Below are 26,864 nucleotides of genomic sequence, written 5' to 3' on the forward strand. Positions count from 1 at the left end.
AGGGTGCGGTGGTGCCGAACGGATGCGTTATACCCACAGCCCCCGTCCCAACCCCTCAGCTGGGGGAGCAGCATCTCAGGGGAGAGGACCGTGACCGAGGGACGCACCAGAGACGAGGGAGGGAGGCCAGCTTCTTATGAACTGCCCTTAAAAATATTTTCGTAACATTTCATATCCCACCTACAGTAGCACCTCCAGTAATTAACAGCTAAGTTTTAATTAAACATTGATTAGCAACTAATTAGTCTAATGATTAGTCACCTGAAGGAGACAAAGCAAAATACTGGGGCTGCCAAGATAGGAGCGGGAGAAGGCAAATGATGAAAGATGAGAGGCAGCTTAAATTCCTTCGCTGCTTCCCTCTGGGCCAAACGTTTGCTCTTATTTTGGTCCTTTACAAATGAGGCCTTCAATGTGAATTTCCTAATTGTGGCAAGCCTGATAGAGTCTCAAGTGAGCGATGTGGAGGAGACCAATTTTTTTCATCTCTCCCATCAGATCCCAGCCTGTTAATGCAGCTAACGAGCCTTTCCACGCTAGAGGAGACTCAGTCGCTGTCGCCCTACCGAAGCCGGGGGGACGTTTGCGCCTTCGCTCCTCCAGCATCCCGACGAGAACGCCGCAGAGCGCGCGGGCAGCGCCTGCCCCTGCCTGCAACAGCCCCTCGGACACAGCTTCACTCTCAGACAGAGACCTGGTTCGTCACGTCCTTCCCGCGGGAGGGGTCTCCCATCACTCTGCTCCCCCCTCCCGACACAGCTGAGCCTGCCCCTACCCCGCAATGAGCCGGGCTCTCTCAGACCGAGCTTGGGGTGGCCGGGATGGACCCTGGGCTCTGGGATGGAGGGAGAAAACGCCCCGGCAGGCGAAGGCAGAGCCCGCAGCGGTGGCTGGCAGGGCACGGCACACCCGGGCCGGTTCCCAACCTCCCCTCAGGGGGTCCGGGCTGGAGAGCGGCTCCCTTCTGCACAGGGTCACGTCCTAGTGCGAGCCCCTCGCCTGGCCCGGCACGTGCTGCTTCGCGGCGCTGAGCTCCGCGGGTTTGGTACCCGAGCTCATTACCGCCCCGGTAGCCCCAGCACCTCTGCACAAGCCCCAGTCATGCCTCCAGGCTGAGCACACACAACACCGAGCACTTCACGTGGGACATCAAGTTCGTGTCACACCGAAAAACAGACTCACGATACTCAGCCCTACACGGCTGCAGCTTTGCACTTACACGGAGCCGTAGAGTCGGGCCAGGTCCTGAAAAGCAGCTTTTCCGAGCGCCGCTCCACAGCGGGCGCTTGACCCTGTCGTCCTGAATAGGCTCCCCGGGCGGTGACTCCTCGGTGTGCTCCCACACGGACGCGGCTCCGCTGCCGGTGCTGGCTGCAGGGAGCGGAGCCTGCCCGGCACTCCTCGGCTCCAGTCATTTACCGGGGTGTTGCTGTTACGAGGATGTTTATTATTTTGCCATTCCCTCTTGTGAGATAATCCTATTTACCTACATGACTTACGCCTCAGAAAAAAATCACCTCCGGCTGAGGGTTATGGAAGCACTTACAGCCGAGCGCTCCCCCGGCGCAGCCGCCCCGACCTCTCTGCCCCCCGGCTCCCTCCCCCGGAGGTGAGCGCTCCCGCCTCCTCTTGCCGAGCCCCCCCAGGCGAGCCTGGGGCTCTGCAGCCTCACAAGCAGCCCCTGCCCCTCCCTCCTCCTACCCCAAGTTTCTGACCCTTCTGCAAGTTTGAGCCTTTGAGTCTTTCTTTTTTTTTTCCCTTTCTGTGTCCTTCCTCCCCACGCTCTTCCCGGGCTCCTCTCTGGAGTTTTACGGGAAGGTGAAACAACAGTGCAGGTGTGCGTAAGGAGGCTGCAAACGTCCCGAGGGTCAGAGCGGAGCCTGCGCTGGGCCAGGCTCGTCTCGGGAAGGCTGGATGGAGAGCGGGTGGGGAGGCCATTGCGCCGCGGCGCTGCCCGAGGAGCCCGACGGCATCGGTCCCGCTGCCCACACGCAATAAATCCCCCGGGGAGGTAACGCCAAGACGGAGGCCGGGCAGGCTGGTGGTGCACTCGGGTGGGACAGGCTCGGCAGGGGACACCCCGGGATGTGCGGTCTGAGAGACAGGCGTGATTCAGGAGGCACCCATCTGTCCCCAGGCAGCGATGGGACACACAGCCCAGCCTGGCTAGCGGGACCTGAACAGGAACCCCTGAGCCCCGGGGAAGGGGTGCGACCCATGGCAGGGGACAGGAAGGGTTAAACGCCGTACCCTCCTCCCTGCATCCACTTGCAGAGCTGCAGGTATATTGATTGCTTCACACATCTCATCAGACTCGGATCGGTACAAATCAATGGGGTTAGGGCAGGGAGAGAGGCAGCTGAGTGGATACCAATACCTCCTCCTCCTCCTCCTCTCTCCAGGAATGGCACCCGCTGGGAAGCCTCCGCAGCTTCCCCGGCTCCTGCAGAGGTGCATCCTGAGAGCCTCCTTGGGTCTCTTTGCAAAGGGGCTTCTCCATCCCCTGGGAGAGGTGGAGAAGAGGCAGAGACCAGCAGCAGCAGGCATGGGCTGGCAGCTGCCTTCTCCTGGAGGGAGGGACAGGGCTGGGCTGCCTGCGGGGACTGCTTCTGCTGGGCCTGGCCGTCCCGCAAACTGGGAGACCTGGGAACATCAGCCGCAGCCGGGAGATGACCAGCTGTGCCGGGAAAAGCCCCAGGCGCCCACAGGCCCCCCTGGTCTCCCTGTCCTGCCCACGCTCGCCCAGAGATCCCAGATACGCCCAGATCACACGCATGAGCTTCATCCAGCTGAATGCATAAGTTCTGTTAGCAGCAGGGAGACAGCAGCTCTGTCTGCGGCTGTTTCATGCTTCTCTATAAAGCAATTTGCTACTTGGGCTCCTCTGTTCTTCCCTCTTATGCAACTGCACAAAATGTAGAGGAAAAAACATCCCCTAGATGCTAATTTGTCTGAGGAGCTCAAGAAGGTTTGCACGAGGCAGCAGTTTCAGCAGGAAAAAAAAAAAAGGAACAGCCATGTCTGAAATGCTGCTTCAGAAATCTGCCCTCCCTCCCGGGGACTCCTGCCCTCCCCAGCTCCCCGCAGGGATGCCTGCCTTTATCCCTGCCTCCAGCCTCCATCCCTGCCTCTATCCGTGCCTCCTGCCTCCATCCTGCTCTGCCCAACAGGCTCCTGCACCCTGGCTCGGCGCTCTCTGGGCAGGGCTCCGGCTCTGCTCACGCACTTGGAGAAGCAAACTGGGGGTGGAGGGTGCAGTGGGATCACACATCAAACTGACCACCTGCCCCGGGGCTTTAGGCGCTTCCGAGGTGGCAATCCCCAGGGACGCGCAGGGGAGAGCCCAGCAGCCGGCCCCGACCTCGGCACCTCTCCCAGGCTGGGTCCGGGCTGCCCGCGGGAGCCCAGGCACTCGAGGGAGCTCGCCCGTGAATCACCTCGGGCTCCGCTGCCGTGGCAGGGGCAGAAGAGCTCGGGGCAGGCAGCCGGGCCGTCCTCCCCGGCCGCTGCCCCCCCCTTCCTCCCGCTCGGGGAGCACAGCCCGCGCCCACCAGCAGCACTCGCAGCCGGGCGGCTCTCCTTTCGTAAGGACCTCTGGCAATTACAGGTTTAGTGGTGCAAAACATAGTTTAATAGCAGCTGGGGCTGGTGGGATTGATTTCTTGTTTTGTTTTAAGTGCAGCTAATCTAATAGTTAATTTATTTAAATTGCCAGGGCAGAGAGAAATTACATTTCTATCTTCTCCGAATAGATTTCGCTGTGTCTGGTGACCCAGGCGAGCTGAAGAGCTGGGCTAAGGGCCCTAACATGCCTTGGAATAGCTGCCTTGATCAGCTTGTAATATTTTTCAATCCATTACAGCCATTTTAGCAAACAACTAGTATAGATTTTTTGTTACAACAGCTCTTAACGTGTTAGTCGTGTGTACGCTGGTACCTGCCCTACCCGCTTACAGTAAAGCTTTCCCTCCAGAAAACTGACCCCCCAAACCCAGCCCACCAGGAAGGGGCTGGGGACCCCCAGCCGGCCAGAAAAAGGGGGCGAAGCATCGCTTGGTGCGGGCAGCCCAGCCCGGGGGCTCGTCCTGCGCGAGAGCCTGCTCCTGGCCAGAGGCTGCAATCAAAGCGTTTCTGGGGACGTGCTCTGCTGGCGCTCGGAGCCCATCGGCAGTTCACGTGCCAGAGCGGCGTTCTGCAGCTGAGCGGTGGGAGGAGGGAGCACACTTGGGCTGCAAATTTTGCTCTTCTGCCTTTGGGAATCGTCTTTAGTGCTCTCTACAAGATCTCTAGCTGTGCTGGAGCACACGGGCTCCCCCACAACAGGCTCCAGCAAAAAACCTCCGGCGCTTTTCCCAGTGCAGGGGAGAAACGCTCAGGACAAGCAGGGGAGGGTGGGCTCATTTCCAGGCTGCAGCCCTCTCTCGGGAGGGGAATTCGGAGGTGTCAGGGAGCGGGTGACGGCTGGCACGGGCACAGGTTCCTGCCGTGCCAGGGCTGCTCCCCGTCGGGGCATTCGCAGCACCGGGGCGTTTCTCTGCTGGTGCCACCATGGGAATGCAGGTGGGCAGCGGGTGATGGGCAAGAGGGCAAACGGACGACGGCTTCCGTGGCTCGCCGGAGCACTTCATGGTCTGTCCAGGTTTGTCACACAGGAGATTGAAAAGGCACCATCTGAGCCCAGAGCGAAGCGCAGGAGCAGCAGCAGAAGGGGGGAACCACCAAAGGCAAAGGCAGCCCCTGCCCGGGTGCCGCGCAGGCAAGCCCCTGCGCCGCGGGGGGAAGGCAGCACACCGGGCTGGGCGTGGGGATACGGCCCTCGCTTATCTGTGTGATAACACCGCTCCCCTGGCAGAAAGGCAATGCCTGACCTGCCCACCCCTCCATAACACGCCCCCCCCGCAGAGCAGAGGCCCCCACGCTGCACAGCTGGCACGCATGGGGCCAGCACCACGCTCCCACCCCTGGCGCGCTGCCGCAGCCGCTGCCATAGCCTTTGCCTCTCACATCCCCGCGATAACTCCAATAAAGAGTAAATCGCTATTATTCTGTACCCAGCTCTTCTGATCCATCCTGATGAGGACCTTCCCCTCGCTTCCTCAAAGTCAGCAGGCGGAGGGACGCATCCTGCAGGGGCAGAGCCCCAGGGGAAGGGGCCAGGCTCTGGGGAGGCTGCGGGGGGGACCCGTCCCTCCGGCTCCTCCAGGAAGCCCTGCATCTGTATCTGTGACCCAGAAGAGGTAATAAATAAGAGGGAGGCTGGCGGCAGGCGCGGGAGGGAGCGGCGGGGCCGAGGCGGGTGGGGAAGCCCTTGGTGGAGGCTCCTCGGCGGCTCTGCTCGGGAAGAACGGCGGCTGCCCTGCCCTCGCTGCTGCACCGCTGGCACTCCTGCAGAGACTCCCCGGCCTCGCTCGGCCATCGGCTTCCTGGGAGAGCCAGCACCGTGCCAGATTTATAGCGGATGCTGCTCAGCATTTCATGCCTGCTGCAGGCAATCCCACTGCTGCCACTGCGGCTGCACGGAAAGCACTTTGTAGATTTGATTATGCGATAAGGGGCATAAGAAATGCAACTTGTTGCCTATTTCCCAGAGTAATTAATTTCATCTGTATTGAACAAATGACATAATTTGAGGATTTCTGGCTTATGGATTAAGTAAAGACCAGATGAGAGCATCCTCATTGGCTCGGAGATTAATTAACAGCGCGAGGTGAAGCGAGCTCTCTCCTCTGCAGGATTGCCTTGCTGGTGCATTTTTAATCCACCTGCCTGGCACCGCGGCTGCCCCCGAGGACACCGGCCGCCCTGCCCCGGGGCAGCAGCACTGCCCATCATCCAGGCTCGGGAGCCCCGGCCAGGACTCGTTCCCATACCAGGACATGGGGGGATGCCAGTGAATAAAGCCAAGCTCTAAGGCTTCCTTGAGGCTTCCCGCTCCCCTGCCCTGGTTAGCACTGCCTGGTCTAATCATCTGTTCCGGCCAAGTGACAGGCAGGGCAGAGACAGCCCTGGCTGCCAGGCAAAGCGTGCGAGGGCTCCTTCCCAACTCAGCCAAGGGCTCGGAGCACAGCTCCCGGGACCCCTTCGCCTGCTGCACCCCGAGCCCACCCGCTCGGCCTGGCTGGATCCTTGATCCTTACATCTCACAAATTGCATTGCTCAAAAAATACAAACCCCACGTGAATCTCAAGCTCACGTACAAACATTGAGAGACGGACTGCAGAGGATAGACTTAAACGTAAGGGATGGGAGGAGGAGGACGGGGATGGCTGTAGGGACCCTGACACACCGCACCGTCCCCAGACCGCTGCAGGCACGGCTCCTCGCCTCGAAGCCTTTCCCGACAGGGCAGGGCCAAGACCCTGGACGTGCCGGGCAGGGTCTCTGGGAGCAATGGGGATAGCAGGGGACCGCAGCAGAGCTCCGGGAAAGCTGGGTGCTCCTTCATCCCATCCTGATCCCCAGCACCCTGCCAGGGCATTTGCTTTTCGTAACCACGCCAGTGGGGTTGTCACTGCAGCCTACTGCTCCTGCCCCAGGGAGACGTCCTGCCCCGCTCCATCTCCTCCTCCCTGCCCCGCTCCTGGGCACAGGCTCAGGCCAGGGATCTCCCCACACATACCTCAGCCTCACTGAAAATTTTCTGAGTGGGGTCAGAAAAACAGGGCTCCATGCAGCATTTATTCATGAGCGAGGCATTTTATTTAATGTGCCTTGCAATGCAGGATCAAAGATCCAGAGCAGCACCTAATTAATTATTTTTCTCTTCTTCTGTACCATCCCCTAGCTGAGCACCGAGTCCCAGAATGTAAAAGCCTCCCTTTCAATGACTCTGCATAATGAGATAGATTTGGACTCCAGCAAATTTGTTCAGTTTTATGGAGTATTATATGAAAATGCTGTGAAATTAAGTTCTGTCTTTGCTATCACGCCATGGCCATCAGAGTGCTTTTATGTATGGCACTGAGACTAAAAGATGGGAAAGTGAGTCCTTGCTGCAGTAACATGGCAAACGGGGAGAGGGAGGAGCCGTGCAATGAAGATGACATGGTGGAGGGTTAGACTGGGGGAGATAATGAAGGAAAAAAGAAAGCCATGCAGATGAGGAGGGTTGCAAGCTAAGAGCCTGGAACTGGGATGGGGAGGATGGGGAGGATGGGGAGGATGGGGAGGATGGGGAGGATGGGGAGGATGGGGAGGATGGGGAGGATGGGGAGGATGGGGAGGATGGGGAGGATGGGGAGGATGGGGAGGATGGGGAGGATGGGGAGGATGGGGAGGATGGGGAGGATGGGGAGGATGGGGAGGATGGGGAGGATGGGGAGGATGGGGAGGATGGGGAGGATGGGGAGGGCTCCCTTCTCCCGGTTTTCCCTCTGCAAAGTGCTCCGGCAGCCCCGCTCGCAGCACGAGGGAGGCGAACGCCACCGTCTTGGGGGACACAGGCAGAGCCCCCGAGGGAGGGCGGGCAGGTCGACTCGTGCCCCAGCACACCCCTGCATGGCCTCGCACTCGGCCGTCCTCACTCCTGCCACCCCAGCGCAGGCACTCGCACGCTCAGCAGTGTCAGGACACGTCTGGAAACCCCACATTAGTAGAACCGTGGTGTTTAAGGCAAAAGAGAGCATCGTGGGGAGGAGCTGCCCCAGCCCCGGGGTGTTCCCAGCACAAACCCTTCCCTCCTGGGAAGCATTTCACCCCTCAGTGCCAGCAAAGGTATCCGGCATAGAAGGTGCCATTTCAGCTCGGAGGCAGGGAGAGCCCCCACGTCCCTTCCTGAGCCAGCTCCCTTCGCTGTCTGCCAATCCCTTCCTGTTCTTTCTCCCCCTCCATCTCCTCCCGTCCCCAGCCTTTCTCCTCCTCCTCTTTACATCAGCCCCGCTCCCCTGCATTTACCCCAGAGTGATCTATTTTTCCCTTGGCAACTTTATAACCCGTTTCCTTGCCTGACAGCAATTAAGTAGATGCTTCACTTCCAATCCCATGGCCCATAAACATTGGAAAAAGAAAATGTTATAAAGAAGAAAACAATCAAATCTGCACACAGATGCATGCACACGTGTACAGACAGAGGGACAAATGTGGAGGACAGGGTGAAGCTGGGGAAGACGTCTGAGCCCCTTCATTTGTGCAGAGGCTGGAGACCTTCTCACACACACGTCACAGCCTCCCCACCTCCAAATGCGCGGGCGGAGAGGAGAGATTTCTATAATGCATGAAAAGGCGAGTTGCATCCATCAACCCCCGCAGGTCACCAGCCCAAGCCCTCCCGTGCCCAGGGCTGACTCCCACGCTGCTGCCCCTCTCCTGCCCCACCGTTCGCCTCGCAGCGCTCCGGCACTCACAGAAAAATAAAATGGCCCAAAAAACAACAACAACAAAAAAAGAGGCAGCAGCACCCCCCCGTGATGTATGGGATTGTTTGGTGCCTGACAGGCCCCGAGCCTCGGGGGACCGGCATTGATAAATCACATCTTTCAGTTCGCCGTGAACATCTCCACTTGCCCAGGCTGGCCGGTGGCCAACACGTCAAACCGCGGCACCGACCCCAGCACCAGCGTGCGGGGGGCAGCAGCCGCTGCCCACAGAGCCCCGGCCACCTCACGAGAGCTGCTCCAGCATCAGCACGGCGAGAGGCTCTCTGATGTACGAACCACTGGGAACACGGAGCCCTGTGCTGAGGAAACTCAGCAGACACACTTTCTAATTTCCATGACAACTGTAATGGGGTGTTTGCTGGTTTGGGAGCACCAGGGTGTGCAGGAACGCGCTCGTTAAGCACAGAGCAAGACCAGCCCCTCCTGCGAAGCCGCCCCGAGCCAGCGGCGATGCCCCGTGCGTAGGTCTCTGCTGGCCCCGCACCCCGAGCCAGCCAGGGGGAGCCCCGCTTCCCGCAGACCCTGCCCACACAGCCCCAGCGTGGGGCTGCCCACCCGGGGAGGCAGCGGGACTGACCCCGGGAGCACAGACCGGGGCTGCTGCCAACTCCATGGTAGCCCGAGCAGCCGCTGCCCGTCATCTCCCACTGCAGGACTTGCTCCGTGCACAGAGAGGAGGGTGCGGGGGAGTCTGGGGTGACAGGAGCCCCTGCCCAGACAAACAGAGGCAGGAACACTGCCTGCGGTCGGGGCAGGGCAGGAAAGGGACGGGAACAAGACCTGGGCAATGGCTCCGGGGACGTGTGGCTGCCGGCTGCAGAGGAGCCGTGCTGCATGCACCATCGGGCTCTGCTGCCCTAGGAGAGGGACGGAGGAATACCAGTTCAAAGGCGAATGCAGCTTGGCTAAAATGAGCTCCTTCCCCATCCCTGGAGGAGCTTGAGCAAAAACTAAGAAACCACCAGCACTCAGTTAGCAAGAGAGCACGAAATCCAGGCGATTACTGAAAAGCTTGGACATGGCTGCGAATCCCGTGGCTGCCAACAGTATCCCCAAGCTATTAAGAGAAAAATCAAGATGTGGACAGAATTAGATTGGCCATAGGTGAAAAATGGCTCAATTATTTCTAGTGCCAGAACCACAGAAGGACATTTCCCTCTGTTCCTGATCCACAACCTCCCACTAATTAGCAGACCTAGCAGAGAGAAAAATGCTCCAAGCTCCAGAAAGATCAACAGCTAGAGACCCAACGCACCGCACACATTTGTATGTGCTGCGTAAGCTGGGCACGGAGCACCGCCCAGGCAAAATTACGCTGGTCTGGTAGGGACTGGCCATGGGAGATGCTCGAGTTGATTTTTGCCCTCTAGGGAGGGCAGGCTGCCAGCCAGAGCCAGCCCTTCCGACAGCAGGGCTCCTCGGTGATGAGGACTGTCCTGGCTCGGAAGAGGGATGTCCTGCTCCAGCGGCTGTGCCCACGCTGGCTCCTCTCCCTGCTCAGACCTTGCCCGCGTGCATGCCATGACACAGGGTAACAGCCTGCGGGAGCAGAGGGTTCGGAGGAAGAAACAGGGATCCGGCATGTCGGGATCAAGAAGCCTGAGCCTGCAGAGGCACTGAGGGGGACAGCAGAGCGGGGCTGGCCCGTGAGGGGGGACGCAGGCTGGGCAGAGCTCAGTGGAGAATCCAGCCCAGCCCAGTGCTCTTTGGGGACAGGCTGGAGGGCAGAGCTAACTGCAGGCACTAGCTCCCGAGCCTCTCCTCTCTGTTTATGCAGGGATCTTTTAAAACAACCGATGCATAAAACCGAAAAAAAGTTACCAGGAGGCCCTGCCCCCTCTCCGACAAACTTCGGAACATGCTGTCATCAAGAAAAATGATGCTGGCAAGAGAGAAATCCGCTGGGGTTGCTGGCAATTTACCAGGCTCCAGCCCCAATGAGCGTTTATCAATAATTTCAGGACCTGCCTGTCGCAGGCACTGACAGGGAGCGCGGGCAGGGAGAGCACGGGCAGGCGGGTGTCAGCACAGCCACGGGCAGGGGAGCCACAACGAAAAGGGAAATCAATTAACGGCTCCTCAGGAACAGGGATTTGCCGGCATTACAGGGAAAGGTCTGTTCGCTTGGCTGTAACAGGGAAAGACTTAAATGGTCCTCGGTGACACAAAGGCACGTCCCAAGCCGGGGCTAGCTGATGCCATGGCCAGCTAAGCTCTGGGCAGGGCCAGGGACGGTCCCAGCAGGTTACTGCAGAAGAGGGAGGGATAGAGCAGCAACGGCTGCGTGCACTGAGCTGCCCGTAGCCTGGCCCTGCTACACACCGCAGGTCAGAGCCGCTTCAGGCTCTGCCTCTGCTCCCCAGCTCCTCCCCACTGCCTGGGGGGCCATACCCAGCCCACGTGTCCAACCCTCCCACTCGGGGAGAGGAAGGGGAGGCCAGGCTGGCAGCAGGTGAAGGGGGTCCCAGCTGGGTGGGGAGCAGAGCAAGGCGCGGAACCAGGCTCACAGGACCTGCCTGCAGGTTCCGACATGCCACGAGCTGCAGCCACCTGCCAGGCAGCTCTTCTCTCGGCCGCTGTACCTGGCCGTCAACAGCAGCGCACTCCTGGTGCCGGGCGGTGCATTTGCATCACACTTATAGCTGCTAATGCATCCATCTTCCCTGAACTTGTCTAATTGCTTTCTGAACCAGGAGCTGTGGGTCCCTGAACCACCCTGCAGAGCTGAGTTCCACAGTGTAATTAAGCATTGCATGAAAAAAAAAGAAAACCCTTTTCTTCATTTATGTTTTAAACCTGTTGCCCAATTGTTTCATTTGATGCCACCTATTTATAAGAAATAGTGAATATCCATTTCCTATTACTCACTTTTATACCACTCCTGAATTTATAGAACTCTATGCTATATCACCTCTATTGTCTCTCTTCTAACCAAGAGAGTCCTAATTTATTAATCTCTTCTCACCCAGAAGCTGTTCTGTGCCTTTGATCAGCCTTGTCATCCTTTTCTTTACCTTTCTAGTTCAACTACCTCCTTTTTGTGATTGGGCAACCAAAACCGCACGCAGCATTTGCACTGTGACACAGCGTATTGTACCTTGGCATAATGCTGCTGCCTGTTTTGTTTTCAGTCTCTTTCCTAATAACTACCAACAAGCAATTTGCTTTATTTGACTGACACTGGGCACTGAGATGACATTTTCACAGAACTACCCCAGCGACTGCAAGGTCTCTTTTCCTGAGTAGGAAATATTAAATTAAAGACCAGCTTCGTGTTTTTGTAGTTAAGGATGTATTCTCATCTGTATTACTTGGACTCAGCAACATTCATCTGCCATTTTGCCACCCAGCCACTCACACTGTGAGATTCTCCCACAACCCTGCCCGATCAGCTTTAGATTTAAACTATCCCAACTATTACTGATAAAGGCCAGCAAGTGAGATGGGTGCAGGCAGATAGGATATTAAATTTACAGCTCCCTAGCCCAGCTCTTCTGGGTGGGGGACACAATTTCAGGTACATCCCCATGCCCTCCTCCCAAAGCAGTTTATTTAACTACTTGTTTCTTTATAGGCAGCGAGATCCCGGAGGCTCAGATCACGAGGACAATGATGACACAAGTATAAGGGAACAGGGTCCTTTAATATTTTTTTTTTTCCTTACTGCAGTGGTGTTCCCTATGTGGCTTTTTCCTGCCATTTGCAGTTTTCCCTCCCTCTGAGATGACTTTACACCTTACCAGAGAGAAGAAAAAGTCCAAGCATCCCATGAACGTTTGGCCCGAACTGCAAAGATCTGCCAGGGGCCGGGGGGAGGCCACGCCGCCTGCCCCCCCGCGCCCTCCCCTCCTTCGAAGGGGGGATTACGGGCGGATTACGCCTCTGGGCACGTCGATAGAACCGGGCGAACCGACAGCGGGTAACGGCGGGAGCGCGCAGCGGCCCCGGGCGCCGCCGCCGTCAGCACCGCGGACAGCGCCGGACCCACGGGCGGGCAGGGCGCGCCCCACGCCCCGCCCGTCCCACAGCCGGGAGCCAGACCCCCCCATCCGGGCACGGCGCACCCCACAGCCAGGAGTTGGACCCCCACGGTGAGGCCTGGCAGGCGCCATGCCCAGGGAGCCAGACCGCCCCCACGCCTGGGCACAGCGCACCCCACGCCCGAGGAGCCCCACGCTGGGTGCGGCACACCCCACACGTGGGAGCTACAGCTCCAGACGGGGCACGGCACGGCCCACAGCCAGGCTCCTGCCACGGGTCCTCCCACGGCACCCTCTGTGGGAAAAGCCACCCATTACCTAAGTACCAGTCCACGGCAGGGAAAGCTGTGGACGTGCAGCTGGATGCCTTCACACGCGGGGAGAACGTGCTCACCATCCGACACACACATCTACTTCTGAGAAAAACACCTGCCCTCCCTGGCTTTCTCAAGCTCCTAAAATACTTTATCCTGTTCTTTAAGAGCTGTTGAGGACTGCCCGTCCTGCTGCCTGCGGTGGGAAGCGCCCCTCAGCATCCCCGTACTTCGGGCTGGCCTCCCAGGGACCAGCCATTTACCGGCTGTAGGGAATTTTGTTCCGAGCAGTTGGCCCGGCATTCTAGCTGGGACCAGACTGGGAATGCTCAGTCCTGCACTCCCTCTGCTAAGCTTCAGATGTCCCTTCTGAAAAGAACATTTCTTAATTAACATTAATACTCTGCATCATGTCAGATCTTCTCACGTATTTATGCTCCCTCCCTAAGCACCTTCCCTGTCTGTCCCTCTTCCAGCAGCAAGGTGATTACGCAGGCTGGCCTTGTGCTCCTGGGTGTTCCTGAGCCATGGTCCTGGTGCAGCTGTAATGGATTGGTGACACCATTATATTTATGGGTATTTCAAGAGAAAGAAAAAGGCTACTGGGTGTTCATATGTTCTTGTTGTATTATTTAAGAGAAGCCATTTGAGAGCACAGGAGAAGCAGTGTCTGCTCCCAAAAGGAGGAAAAATAATGGAGGGGAATATTTGCAAAAAGCTCGGTTAAGTAAATATTTTATGCCCAATAATGTTATGGCTTTTGAAAGATGCATGCAAGAGTTGAAAGGAGGTGAGGCAAAGAGCGAGGCAACATACAGTGCGTGCTGAGTGTGAAGGTGTTTGTGGGGGCGAGGCAAAGGAAAACACCGTGCCCTGGCTGGTGCCTCTCACCCTGACTGCATGACCGCTGGCAGAGGCAGCACAGCAGGGCTGGGCTATTCCCATTGCTGGATTGACAATGCCCTTTTGCTGTAGAAAAGTTAGAGCTAAACTTACAGGGAGATGGCTCTGCCCCAAGTGGGTGACACCTGCTGAGGTGCTGACCCATCTCCTCCCCTTCGCTTGGTACTGGCCCCAGGCAGCAATGGAGAGGGATCTGCATCCCCCTGACCAAGCAGCAGGCAGGAGCCCTCCTGGCTCTCAAGAGACCGTGTGCAGTCTGTAAGACACATCCAGAACACTCCTTGTAAGAGCTGCACCCCACACAGCCAAGATACCCCAGCGAGGCAACACGACCACCCCAGCGAGGCAACACGACCACCCCAGCGAGGCAACACGACCACCCCAGCGAGGCAACACGACCACCCCAGCGAGGCAACACGACCACCCCAGCGAGGCAACACGACCACCCCAGCGAGGCAACACGACCACCCCAGCGAGGCAACACGACCACCCCAGCGAGGCAGGGCAGCCCTGCATGTGGTGGGCTCTGGCAAGCTGGAGGGATGCTGCAGTGAGCAGCAGGGAGGGAGGTACCACCAGGTTAGAGAGGAGTTTAGTGCAAGGTCCCTGGCAGCTCAGTGGCAGCATTAGCAAGATGCAGTAGGAGCTGTGCAGGGGCAGGGTACAGGACAGGTTGTCTCAGGAGGCTCACAACCCTCTTGAAGCATTGGGAACCATGACTGCCTTGTTGCCTTGCTTGGGAGAAAAATCAGAGGGCATGGGAGCAGGACCAAGGGGCAAAGAGCTGGAAGGCAGGGGGATTGCCCTGGCCCAGGAGGAAGGGCCAGGCAGGGAAAGCTGGGGAAGGAAGGCCAGTCAGGCAGAGGGAGAGGGCAGCGCTGGTGACCGAGGGGAGGAGAGCAGGGCCAGCACAGGGGAGGAACGTTTCTCTGACCAGAGGAATTCTCCCCCTGGCAGGCAGAAGCACAGGGTGAGCATCTGGCACAAGTAAAGGAGTAAAATACCATTAAGTGTAATAAGAAAGGTACTTAATCAATGAGCTCTACAGCTGAGGATCAATGGGAGGCAGACACAGCCATTAGCTAAGAAAGCTGAGAAAGAGCCCCGGGCTCTGATGGAGCGGTCAATACCAGGTTTAACCAAGCAGCAGAGGAAGGGTCCCAGGTGGAGAGCAGAGCCGGGCTGCAGCCACAAGACAGGGCTGACCCTGCTCTGCTCCTCAGGCTCAGACCCCCAACAGGGAGCAGAAAGAGGAGCCCAGGCCGTGGCCTGCTGAAAAGCCTAGTGCTGAGCCCCGAGAAGCACCATGGGCTCTGGACCAGACATGAGTATCCAGCAACAGCGGTAAGGGTGTGAGAGGGAATGGGACCACGGCTGGCAGGGAAGAGAAGGGACTAGAGCCCCTCATCATCAGCCAGGGACATCACTTGGCTGTGGAGAGCAACAGCCAGGGCCTTTCTCCTGTGGACCAAAGGCTGCAGTGAACTTCAAATATTGGTCCTTGCTGCGGGGCCCAGCCCAGGAGGGTGCGGGGGCCTATGGGCATTCAGGGAAGCTCACCCAGAGCAGAAGAGACATGCAAAACCTCACTCACACCCACACGGCCTGGCTGACAGAGCTGCCTCCTCGGAGAAGGGCCAGCTTCAGAGCGGTTTTCCTCACTGCTCTTGTCCCTTTGCCCCTCTCCTCATCTTGAGCACTGTGCTGGATTGCCCCCCAAGAAGTGCAAGCTAGATGGCGAAGAGGTCACCCTCCCAAGAAGGTGTTGCACCAGCCCAGTCTGCTGCTAAGTCAGGGCTTCCCAGGCCCCGACCTTGAGAGATGCCCTAGTGCCCCCCTTGACCCAGCGCACTTAGAGCCCGTCCAGGTGGTGGTGGCGCTCGGCTGAGTCACCACACACGGGGCTTCCCTGGGAAAGAGTCTTGATTTTCAACCCATGAGCAAATTTAGCGCTCGGGAAGGCAGACAGCCCCAGGCAGCGAGTGGCACAACCTCCAGGTCTCCCTGACAGCACTGCAGCTGACTCAGCCCTGGCGCCGAGACCGTGCCACGCTCCTGCCCTGGGCTCCATCAAACACCCAGCTCCTCGAGCCAGCCCAACCCCAGCACTGAACTCCAGCTCCGTGCTCCCTTCACGTTTCCTCCAAGGCTGTCGCCCTCAGTCCTGATCCCCTGCTACTCCCCTTCCCACACTTGATGAAACCTGATGGCCAGAGGCTGATCCGAGCCAAGCCCGCAGAGAGAAGCAGCACTGATTTCCATGCAGGGGAGTCTTCAGGGACCAGGCATATAGCTAGTGATGTCTCAAGAGCATTAGAGCCTGGGGCTGTGCTTAATGCAGAGTTTCTATATGTGCCTGTGAAGAGGCGAAAAGCGGCTGTCCCCTGAGGTCCCTCCCAGGAGATGGGCTCCCTTCTCCCACTGAGACTGAAATCATAACCCTGATCCCAGGAGGCTGCTCCTGGCCCTCCTGGAGCACAGGACACGTGCTCCATCCCTACACATCACTGGATTGTGTCACCGTGGGCTGTGGAAGACACGCTCCTGCCACTGTCCCCCTCCCCAGACCCTGCAGCCCAACAGGGACAGCTGCCCTGTGACCCAGGCATGGGCTGGGGGGGTCATGGTGCTGTGCCACCTGCCCCATCTCAGACTCAAGCGCTGACCATGGGTAAATGGGACCAGCTCAGCCCCCTCTTCACGTCTCCCTCCCCCCCCACGTTGCTCAGGACCCAGCGCGGCCGGGCAGCGAGCACAGCATCCCCGAGAAGGGGCAGGTGGCACATTGCCCATCCCGGCCGATAACAGAAAACCAGGCAAACACCCGGGCGGCGAGCGACGTTACGGGGGGGATCCCCACCTCCTCTCCCACCGCCCCGAGGGGACCCCCGGCGAGTGCCCCCCGGGGCTGGCGCAGGGCCCGCCGCTGCTGCCCCGCAGCCTCCCGGGGACGCCCCCCGCCCCGGACCCCCGCGCCCCCGCCCGCGGCTCAACAGCGCCACCTGGCGGCCGGGCCCGGCGCACGGCCGCGCTGCTGGGGGGAGCCGGGGTCCCTCCGCGGGGGTCCCGGGAACAGCCCCCCGCAGGCTCTCCGTGCCCGCCCCGGGCAGCGCTCCGGCCGCACGGCAGTGTGCAACGCGGAGTGCCACGGCCCTGCGGCTGAAGCCGGGGCCTGCCCAGCCTGTGGCTGCACAGGCTCGGGGAACACTGCGATTTGGGGGATCCCCGCAGCCACCACCACGCTCTTTCAGCCTGCTGGCAAATGGGTCCAGCTCCGCGGTCAGCCCTGCGGTGACACCGCAGACCACAGCTCCCATGCCGGCTCCCCGCAGCCCCAAGGGAGCAGTTTCACAGGGGTAAGACCTGTACAGGCATCCAGGCTCTGCTTGAGGACCTCCCCTGCAGCAAGCAAAGCCTCTTTTCCAACCTCCTTGCCTCTTTTCCAGCCTTTATGAGCTGCTTGGCTGGAGCACCTTCCTCCCTCCATCTGCCTCAGGGCTCAGGCCAAGTCCGGGGCTGCTCTCCTGGCTTTTGATTCATGCAACACACCATCACTGCTGCTCTGCTCCTGACTTTGAGGCCATTATCAGCACTTTCTTCACCTGTATCCCAGTTCCTTGACCATGCCTGGGGTAAGGCAGCTTGAACACCCACAGACAGCAGTGGCTCTCCCTGGATGGCAGTGGGTGTGAGCAAAAGCCAGAGTTTGCTCTCCCTGGGAACAGCCTCCTCTCCAAGAGCTGCCCTCAGCTACCCAGCTACATCCTACAGGGAGGGGAACAGGGCCTGCTCCACACCCATCAACTCCACCCAACTGTCCTAGGTGCATCCAGTCCCCAGCAGCTTCCACAGACTCCGCAGCTCCATCCAACACTCAGTAGCGCCACGTACCTCTACTCGCAGTCACTCCAGACCCACTCAGCTGCAGAGCTCCTCCTGGTTTTGCTCACCAGGGCAGCATTATGACTTTAACCACAAGGTCCTGGCATTAGATATTTCACTGGTGCTAATGAGCTCACCTAGGCCCCTGGTACTCAGGCAATCATGCGCTAGAAGCCAAGAGGAGCATTGCAGACATTTACCCCTTGTCTGAGCTACACCAAACTGATGAAGGAGGCAGACTTAGTGTAAAGAGCAAACCAGGGCATCTCCAGCTGCTTTGTTCAATTCCCTCCTCACCCTCCCGGCTACCTTCTCTCTCCCCTTTTCCCTTCCTTTGCCCTCTTCCCGATGGGCTGCATATGCAATGCCTTAACCATTGGGACAGTGCAACTGATCCACAGAACAGAGCTACTCCAGGCAGGACAGCGAGGCGAGCAAAAGAAAAACACCTACTTGCTTTCCATCAATTCATTCTCTACCTTAGTGTCCAAGTGCACCGTTTCCAGCCTGCAGCGATCCTGCCCTCCAACACCCCAGCAAGCACCTGGGGGACTCTCCCTGGGGAGCGGAGAAGGCTGCAGCTCAGCCTTTCTCTGGGGGAAGCAGCCACCAGCCCACCCAGAGACCCCACCCGCATCCTACCTCTCCTGGGGTGGCTCAGACCCGGGTCTCTGCCATCCTTCCACTTCCCAGCGCTTCCTCCCTCTGCACTCAGGCAGAGCAGCACCAAAGGGCTCTTAGGGGCATGGAGGGCTTTTATAAAGTGCCCCCAAGCCCCCTCCCTCCAGCCAGGCAGTCTCACCTGTGGGGCCCTGCCCAGGCATCGCCCAGCTCGTTAGTCCCATCACCAGGGAGCAGCTCAGGCCATGCCGGCAATGGATCCCTGCGGAGCCAAGTGACCGCTCGTGTGGGACAAAGTGTGGCATTCCTGACTGAAATTCAAGTGGCACCTCTGAGAAATTTGCGATTTGATTTTCCATTTAAAAATAAAAAATAAAAAAGGAAAACTGCCCAGCCTCTGCCTGCCTGACCAAACTGCTCCCCCAGCACAGACCCCCGGCAGCTGCCCAGTGCCGCCCGAGTGTGTTCACACGCTGCAGAAAAGCTGCGGTTTTGCCCAAGGGGTGTTCAGCACATCACTTTTTGCAAAGGCTGGTAACAGGCTGGGAGCCCGAGTGCCGTGTTTCAAACAAACAGGGCTGTTCCACTGGCAGATGACTTCCCTGTGCTTGTGATTTCTATTTTCTAGCCCCTTCATCTGTCTTCACTGAGTTACTCAGTACACAAGTGTGGGAAGGACAGTCTCGGCCCCAACACGCCTTTGCAGGGACCATCTTCCCCAATTAGGCGTTGGGACTAACAACTTGCACCATCAGAGCACAGCTTACTGCATGTTCTTATGAGTGCTTCCAAGGATGCAGGATCAGTGCCGTCAGCAAGGGGCCCGTGATCTGGAGGGTGCTGAGCAGGGACACGGTGGCCCCAGAGCAGCCACAGCCCTTCGGACACATCTGCTCGTAGGATAAGCACCTGGGGTGCTGTTGGTGCAAGATCAAATGCATCAGCCTTTTTAACTGGAGATTGACAGTGTCCCCAGCCAGGGTGGCCAAAGGTGATCTTCTTTATCTGTGCCTCATGCTCCTCAGATACTGAATATCAAAAAGTGCCTTGAGACACTCCTGTTATTAAATACTCCTCCGAGATTAGAGCAGTGTTTCCTTCTCTCTAGCCTCTTCCCTCCCAGCAGAGCCAATGAACACGATAACTTATCAGGACCTTCCCCTGCGCTGTTAGCAATGGCATGGAGACTTATTGACCCATCTCAGAACAACACGCTGAATATTTAGGACTTTCCCTGAGCTTGGTAAGCGATAGCATCTTTATCATACGAGCCCTTTAAACCCGCAGTGCCTGGCAGGCCCCTCTGCCCTTGCTGAAAGGACAATATCTCATGCAGGGCAGCAAATGCTGATAACAAAATAGTTCCTTGAGAGAACTGCAGTGCCGGGGCTGGCAGAGCGGGTTGCCCAGCCAGCAGCTCCTCTCCTGGTGCTCTCCGCTCTCCGGACACACGGCAGCTACTGGCATGGACAGACAGGAGCCCAGCAGAACGGCCACTCTGCTGCAGCCTGGCCAAACCCAGGGTGCGCAGACGCGCCGGTCACACCAGCAGCCTCCGGCTTCGCAGCACCCAGCAAAGAACCCTGGCTCCCAGCAGAGTGCACGCCTCCTCCCCAGCGGGCTGTGACCCCTGCTCCTTGCAGAGGGATTTGCCTTGGGCTGCTGTCAGACCAACACCCCCCATGCCCTCCGATAGCAGCAGGAGGGGTTGCCTCGGGGCTCAGCGCGGGCTCCATCCCACTGCAGCTTGGGCTTGTTTCCCGTCCGCACACGAAGCGCCCAAGGCTGCGCCCCTGGCTTGTGTTGGCCATGAGGTCCCTGGTGGGATCGCTCGAACCTCTTGCAATGTCCTTGCATGATTATCCCATGTCACACCTGGGAAACACAAGCACAAGGGAAGAGGCGACCAAGACATTGATGCACCCCAAGGAATCGGTCCAGACGGGAATACTCAGGGATGCTCAGGTCTACAAAGAGACTGTCATGGGCCGGGAAGGATCAACCATGGCAGGCGTGTGAGAGTCATCTGCCCAGCTCACCCCTGGGGGAGAAATGCCAAGGAATGACCCCAGACGGGGCTGGGGAAACCAGTGGAGACGGCTCTGCTCGGCGAGGGAGGGGGATGGCTGGGCAATTAGGAAGCAAAGCACCAAGGAATAAATCTGGAATCTGAGCAGAGGGAGATCAGCGAAGACACAAAGGTTGAGAGTTCAGACCCTGGGGAACAAAGTCAACCTCTGTTACATAAGTCTACAAAACTCTTAAACTCAGTTTTGCTGAGAAATGAGTTGTCAGCAATGATTAAACCCCAGAGAAGTCATAAAACCAGCAGATATTGATAAAATGGGACACTGATACAGCAAAGCTCAGCAGCGCATGAGCGGATGAGGGTCACCCACGGTGAGCAGCAGCGCCTGAGCAGCAGGAGCTGGGCTGATGGGACATGGGGGCTTCAGAGCCAGGCTCACCCTCTGGAGCATCTCTGGGCATTGCTGGCATGGCCAGGATCCAGGAAAGCACATAGCTAGTGATCCTTCCCCAGGATGTAGCTCCACAAAGCCACACTCAAGGACCTTGGGTAAATCCAGGTTCCTTTCTGAGCCTCTGAGCACCCCCCTCAAGGCAGATGAGCGGCCCTGGGAGGGGGGTGAGTTGCCTTTTGAAGCCGAACTGCTGACCACAGAGCAGGGCACCAAAAGCCAGGAGTGTGGAAAGGACACGGCACCGGGCTGCAGGGAGCCAGCAAGGGGTGAAGGACGGCAGCTGGGGCACGGGGTGGTGGGAGGCAGGTTTTGCACGGGCTGCCTGCAGAAGGCAGCCTCCTGCCACACAAGCAATTCCATTCGTGAGTACTAAAATAGCACCCGACGCCACTGATGGAGGAGGCAGATATGGCGTATGACCCAGAAGGAAATCTAAGCTAATCTACTTGAGTTAGACAAAAAACAGAGAGGATCACTCTGATATGAAGTGCTGGCTGAAGCCATCCACCTGATCAGCAACTGCACGATTAGATAAAAACTGAACTTAGTCCCATCCCGCATGTATTAATATGAGCTCTCTGGATGTCTGGGCTATTCCAGTTCAAGGGCATAAAGATGTTCCCTTCCCTGGGGTTTGTATTTGCTGCCCTCTCTTTAGCAAGATGTATCCCCGTGCAGCAGGTACCCAACCGCAGCAAGGTCCTCCTGGTGTCCTTTGATGGCTTTCGGTGGAACTACGACCAGGACGTGGACACCCCCAACCTCGACGCTATGGCTGCGGAGGGGGTGAAGGCGCGGTACATGACTCCTGCCTTTATCACCATCACCAGCCCGTGCCACTTCACGCTGCTGACCGGTGAGTCCCCGCCGGCCCCGAGCCAGATGGAGCAGCGCAGGGTGCAAGCTGGGGAAGGGCAAAGTTAAGGCTTATGCATCAGCGAAGGAAACTAAGTCAAGCAGCCATCCAGCCTCAGCAGCATGCAAAGCTTTAGAACAGCTGTATTTTGGAAATGCAGCAAGAGACAAGGCAATAGTTGCAGAAAGGGATAGAACTGAACCTGTATTTATCAAAGGTAAATAGCACCAGATGTCACAGGAATTATGCAGCCGCCACCTAGACTATGGTAGGAATTAGGCGGAGGCCACCTCAGCAGGGCTCATCCCTAAGTTCCGCTTTAATAACAGATCAGATCAACTCTTTTGTACATATTTATTCCTAATGCATGCGATCTGCAGCTCGAGCTGGGTGCATGTCGGTTGTTACTGGATTTATAGTCTCTACAGGTCGCCTGATCTCAGGATGGCACTTCTGCTCACCCGACCCTGTTCGCGGAGTCTGGGGTCTTCTCCTGGTTCACTCTCGCAGCGGCCAGGCACCCTTTTTGTCTGTGTCTTGAGCCATTTCCCTCTCTTTTGTTACAGGATAGCCTGTAGTTAAAGTTTACTTACACTTCCCTACCTACCAGAGTCACAAAACAAAGATAAAAGTACAGTTCATGCAGCGTAAGGCTTCATTTAACTTAGTCACTACTGCTAAGCTCTGGCACAAATCAGTCTCTCACTGCAGTGTCCTCCCTTTGTTTTTATTAGCATACCTACGTTATTTATATTATATAGGTACCGAATATCCATAGCCTCTAATCTGTGTACATATTTGAGTACAACACATGCTACAACATTGCAAACACACAAATATAATTACAAAGGCACAAACACACAATAATATTCCATACAATATTCTCCTAATCCAGATTCCCCAGTCAGCGAGAGACAAGGCAATAGCTGCAGAAAGGGATAGAACTGAACCTGTGTTTATCAAAGGTAAATAGCACCAGACCAACTCGATAGCCTCCTTTGATGAGATAAATGATTTTTTAGACAAGGGAGATGCACTAAATTTAATCTTTCTGGACTTCAGTAATGTATTTGATACAGTGCCACACAAGAAATCATTAGTTAAGATGGAGAAGACGGTTAGTACAAAATCTCTAACGTGGGGAAGTAACGGGCTGCAGGGAAGAGGACGGCAGGTGATGCTGAGAGGAGGTTGTCAAGCTGGAGGGAGGGCAACAGGGGAATTCCTGAAGAATCGATTTTGGAGCCAATCTTATTTAAGATTTTCATTAATAACCTTGGCATAAAAGAGTGGAACATGCTAATGAAATCTGCTGATGAGAAAAGGCAGGGAGGCATTGTCAATACAAGGGAGGATGGGGATATCGCGCAGAAGTAACTGTGCAGTCTTCAGGACCAGAATAATAAAAATAGCATGACATGTAATAGTACAAAGTGCAAGTCTTTCATTTCTAATGGGAATTTCTGCTGCATGCTGACCTCACCAGTTGTGAACAACAGAGAAGGCGAATCACCAAAGCAATTAGTTAAATGCAGGATAATGGTGAACCCCGCCTGCCCCGAGAAGGGCCGGAGCACTGGCAGGCAGCAGCGGCACCTCCAGGGGCGAGGGTGCCCCGGCTCGGGGTCCGGGTGAGACCCGCCTGGGATCAACCCCTCCGCGTGAGGAGCAGGCATCCCCCCAGCATCTCATTCCCTGCCCTGGGAACCCCACTTTGTAGGAGGCAGGGGGAGGAAGGAGGCAAAGCAGAGGCTAAGGGAGGGCTGGGACGGGGTACGAGAGGCAGAAGCTCCTCACTGACCCAGAGCCGGCCCGTTGCCCAGTGCAGGGGCGAGACCCCCCCTCCAGCCGCAGCCTGGCTCACCCCCGCCTCCTCCGTCTCTCCTGACAGGGAGATACCTGGAGAACCACGGGGTGATTCACAACATGTGGTTCAACACCAGCACGGGTGAGAAGCTGCCCTACCACAGCACGCAAGGCGTGGACAGCTGGTGGGACAACGGCAGCCTGCCCATCTGGATCACCGCTCAGAGACAGGCAAGTGCGGCAGCCTCCTCTCATGCACAGACCCCGCACAGACGGATCCTGCCTGCAATCATGTAGTAAAAGCTACAGGCAAGCCACGATCTCTAGTGGCCATGAGCTAACATCCTCACTGCAAACGACAGGCTAATTAGACCAGCAAAAAAATGAAATCCCCCGACACTGGCAGGAATAATTATGATCATTCTATTAAAAATAGCAAAAAAAAAGGATGCATTTCAGCTTTATTAAGACATTAATAAAACAGGTTATCCTTTTCCTGTTTAAAGAAACCTCAGCCGGTTCCTCAGGGAGCATCACGAGCCCAGGGGTTTCATACATGCCAAGGCACAATCCTCATTTCCGCAGCCTCACCCAGGACCGTGGGGCGGCAGCGGCAGCGGCTGGTCCCCTCTTCACTGGGGACTGCAGCCAGGCCTTCCTAGATCCCAGTAGGCTTTGAATCTGGCTTTGAGACAGGACCTGAGACCTGACCCAAGGCACGTACCTTTGCCTGTATTTACCTGCCAGATTGGCCCTGTTGACTTCAGGGTGAGTGCTTATATGATCGGAGTAAAACACACCTTAGTGTCTTGATGGTCAAGAGCCGGAGGGTCCATGCAAAGTACAAATGGGTCACTGTTTCCAAAGTTATAACTAGTGTTACTAATGCAGTGAGAAAACCAACGTGCAGGAGTTCTGGGAAGGGCAGTGCTTTCAATTAATCACTTTTAATTGGCAATGAGCAAGAAAACCTCATTAGAGGCAGAGGTAGACATTAGGGGGCTGAATGAACTAACCGCATTAGTAGGTGGTTGCACTGACAGGTGGAGAGATGCTGCAGAGTGAGTTCAGGTGAGTTTATGCAATGTCTCCATTAACAGGGTTTAAAGACAGGCTCTATCTATTTCCCTGGAGGAAAAGCAAAATATCAAGGGGAAGAAGTGAATATGAAGTTAGTGGAGCCCCTCTTGTTCAACTACAGCAATGAAACCAACTGGAGAGAGAACATTGATACCGTCATGGAATGGTTCACGGTGAACAACCTCGACTTCATTGCCCTCTACTTTGGTGAGCCGGACTCAGCAGGACACAAGTTTGGCCCTGAATCCACGCAGAGGAAAAACATGGTCAAGCAGGTGGACAGAACCATCGGTTACTTGAGGCAGCGTATCCGGGAAAGTGGCCTGGAATCAAAGCTCAACCTCATCATCACGTCTGACCACGGCATGGAGACTGTCATAAAGACTAACGAGATTCTCATCAAGACAGTAGAGAACTTCACGTTCAAAGACATCCAGTTTGAACTCCTAGATTACGGACCAAATGGACTACTGGTGCCAAAGGAAGGAAAATTAGAGCATGTGTATTCAGTCCTGAAAAATGCCCACCCAAACCTACACGTGTACAAGAAAGCAGACTTTCCAAAGAGATTCCACTATGCCAACCATTCCCGGATCACCCCACTCCTGTTGTACAGTGATCCAGGATACGTGATCCACGGGGTAAGATGTATGCCCAGACACATCTTAGGGTCTTTTGGGGATCTACCTCTCTCCTCCTGTCCTTCTCATAGCACCCCAGTACCTACCCAGCCTTACACCTTCATGTTGATTGGTCTCCCCATGAACAGATGGAAATTTCAGCTCTTTGTGTAAAGACCTTCTCAGAAAACAAAAGGTCCAGAAGTCTTGGAGCAGGACTTGCGTGAACACAGAGTATCAGTTGCAGGATCCTCTCCTAGCCTGGCATTAAGGGAAGGCCCAAAGTCAAGGCTGCAGGCAGCTTCCCATTGTGAAGCTCCTCAGTGCCACAAAATTTGGATGCACTGACATTTAGGGAGGGAACTTGCAAGATGTAATTGCTTGAGAGCTGTGTCTAGGCAGCACCCCCCAGCTTCTGCAAAGTTTAACATTATTAGATCAACTTCAAAAATTCAAAGAAACCAAACAGACTGGTAAACCCTGTGGCTGCAGGACACAGCATGCGAGAGCCACATGCAGGAGAGGTGGAGGCATCCAGCAGCGCAGACGCTTTGGTGCCTGCCACCTCCCAGAGGCCGTGCTTCGGGGGGAGAAGGGTTTGGGCACTCAAATCCTCTCTCCCTTTCAGAGATACAAGGTCCAGTTCAACAAAGGGGAACACGGTTTTGACAACGAGGCCATGAACATGAAAACCATCTTCCGCGCCGTGGGACCGGCCTTCAAGCAGGGGCTGGTGGTCGAGCCCTTCGAAAGCGTCAACGTCTACGCGCTCCTCTGCGAGCTGCTGGGCATCACCCCCGAGCCCCACGACGGCTCCCTGGAGGCCATGAAGCCCATGCTGCGTGGGCAAGCGGGGGACGGTGCCATGGGTGGGTTGCTGCACCACGCTGCCGGTGCCATAAACCTCACAGGTTTACGTGCCAAACCCACCCGCGGGCACCGGGCACCCGGCGCGCGCCGCCGGGATTCCCGCGGGAACAGCGACACCTGGCGGCAGCGCCCGCCGCCCCTCCCGCTCCCGCCACCGCCCGGCGGCTCCGGGGCACCGGCGGGCACCGGGCCCCGGCCCCACCGCCGCGTGCAGGAGTCCGCTGTGCCCCCCGCGCGCAGCTTGCAGCCCCGGCCCCGGCCGCCGGGAGCGTTTCACCGTAAAGGTGCACAAGTGTCCCCGTCGCCCGCGCAGGGCCCCGTACGGCCCTCGGCGGGGGCAGCGGGGGAGGCACCGAGTGCCGAGGCCGGCAAAGCACCATCCGGGGCGGGCCGAGTGGGCGGCTGCGGCTCCCCGCTGTCGCGGCCTGCCGGGGGGCCGAGGCTGCTGCTCACCCGGGCGGGGCCGGGCGCCTAACCCCGAACCCCGCCTCTCGCATTGCAGCTTCAAGCGCTCCTCTTCCTCCTGCCAAGAAGCTGCCGGTGGTGCTGGGCCTGGCTCTTGTTCTGGGATGCTGGAGAGGAATCTACTGACCCCCGACCACAGGTAACTGTCCTGGTTTGACCCCAGCCGGCCGCTGAGCCCCACACAGCCGCTCGCTCCCTCCCCGCTGTGGGATGGGGGAGAGAATCGGGAGAGTGAAACTGAGAACACTTATGGGTTGAGACAAGAACAGTTTAATAATTGAATTATTATTATTATTATTATTATTATTATTATTATTATTATTATTATTGAATTATAATATAATATTATTATTATAGTAGTAGTAGTAGTAGTAGTAGTAGTAGTAGTAATGAAAAGGAAAATAACAAAAAGACAGAGAAATAAAACCCAAGAAAGACAAGTGATGCAAATGAAAAACAATTGCTCACCACCAACCGACCGATGCCCAGCTTGCCCCTGAGCAGTAGAACCCCTGGCCAGCTCTCCCCTAGTTTATATGGTGAGCATGACGTCATATGGTATGGAACATCCCTTTGGCCAGTTGGGGTCAGCTGTCAGCTGTGCCCCCC

The 26,864-nt window shown here is 57.0% G+C and overlaps 1 protein-coding gene across 1 annotated transcript; it reads left to right on the forward strand.

Annotated features, from left to right (window-relative positions):
* Positions 1-21,173: 21,173 nt before the first annotated feature.
* Positions 21,174-26,381, forward strand: ENPP7 (ectonucleotide pyrophosphatase/phosphodiesterase 7). The gene is made up of 5 exons (XM_075169289.1): positions 21,174-21,414; positions 23,306-23,451; positions 24,321-24,941; positions 25,549-25,762; positions 26,293-26,381. Exons 1-5 carry the CDS (start codon positions 21,174-21,176, stop codon positions 26,379-26,381), a joined length of 1,311 nt encoding a protein of 436 aa, XP_075025390.1.
* The last annotated feature ends 483 nt before the right edge of the window (positions 26,382-26,864 follow it).

Source organism: Calonectris borealis, chromosome 20 (genome assembly GCF_964195595.1).
Source record: "Calonectris borealis chromosome 20, bCalBor7.hap1.2, whole genome shotgun sequence".
Lineage (NCBI taxonomy): Eukaryota > Metazoa > Chordata > Aves > Procellariiformes > Procellariidae > Calonectris > Calonectris borealis.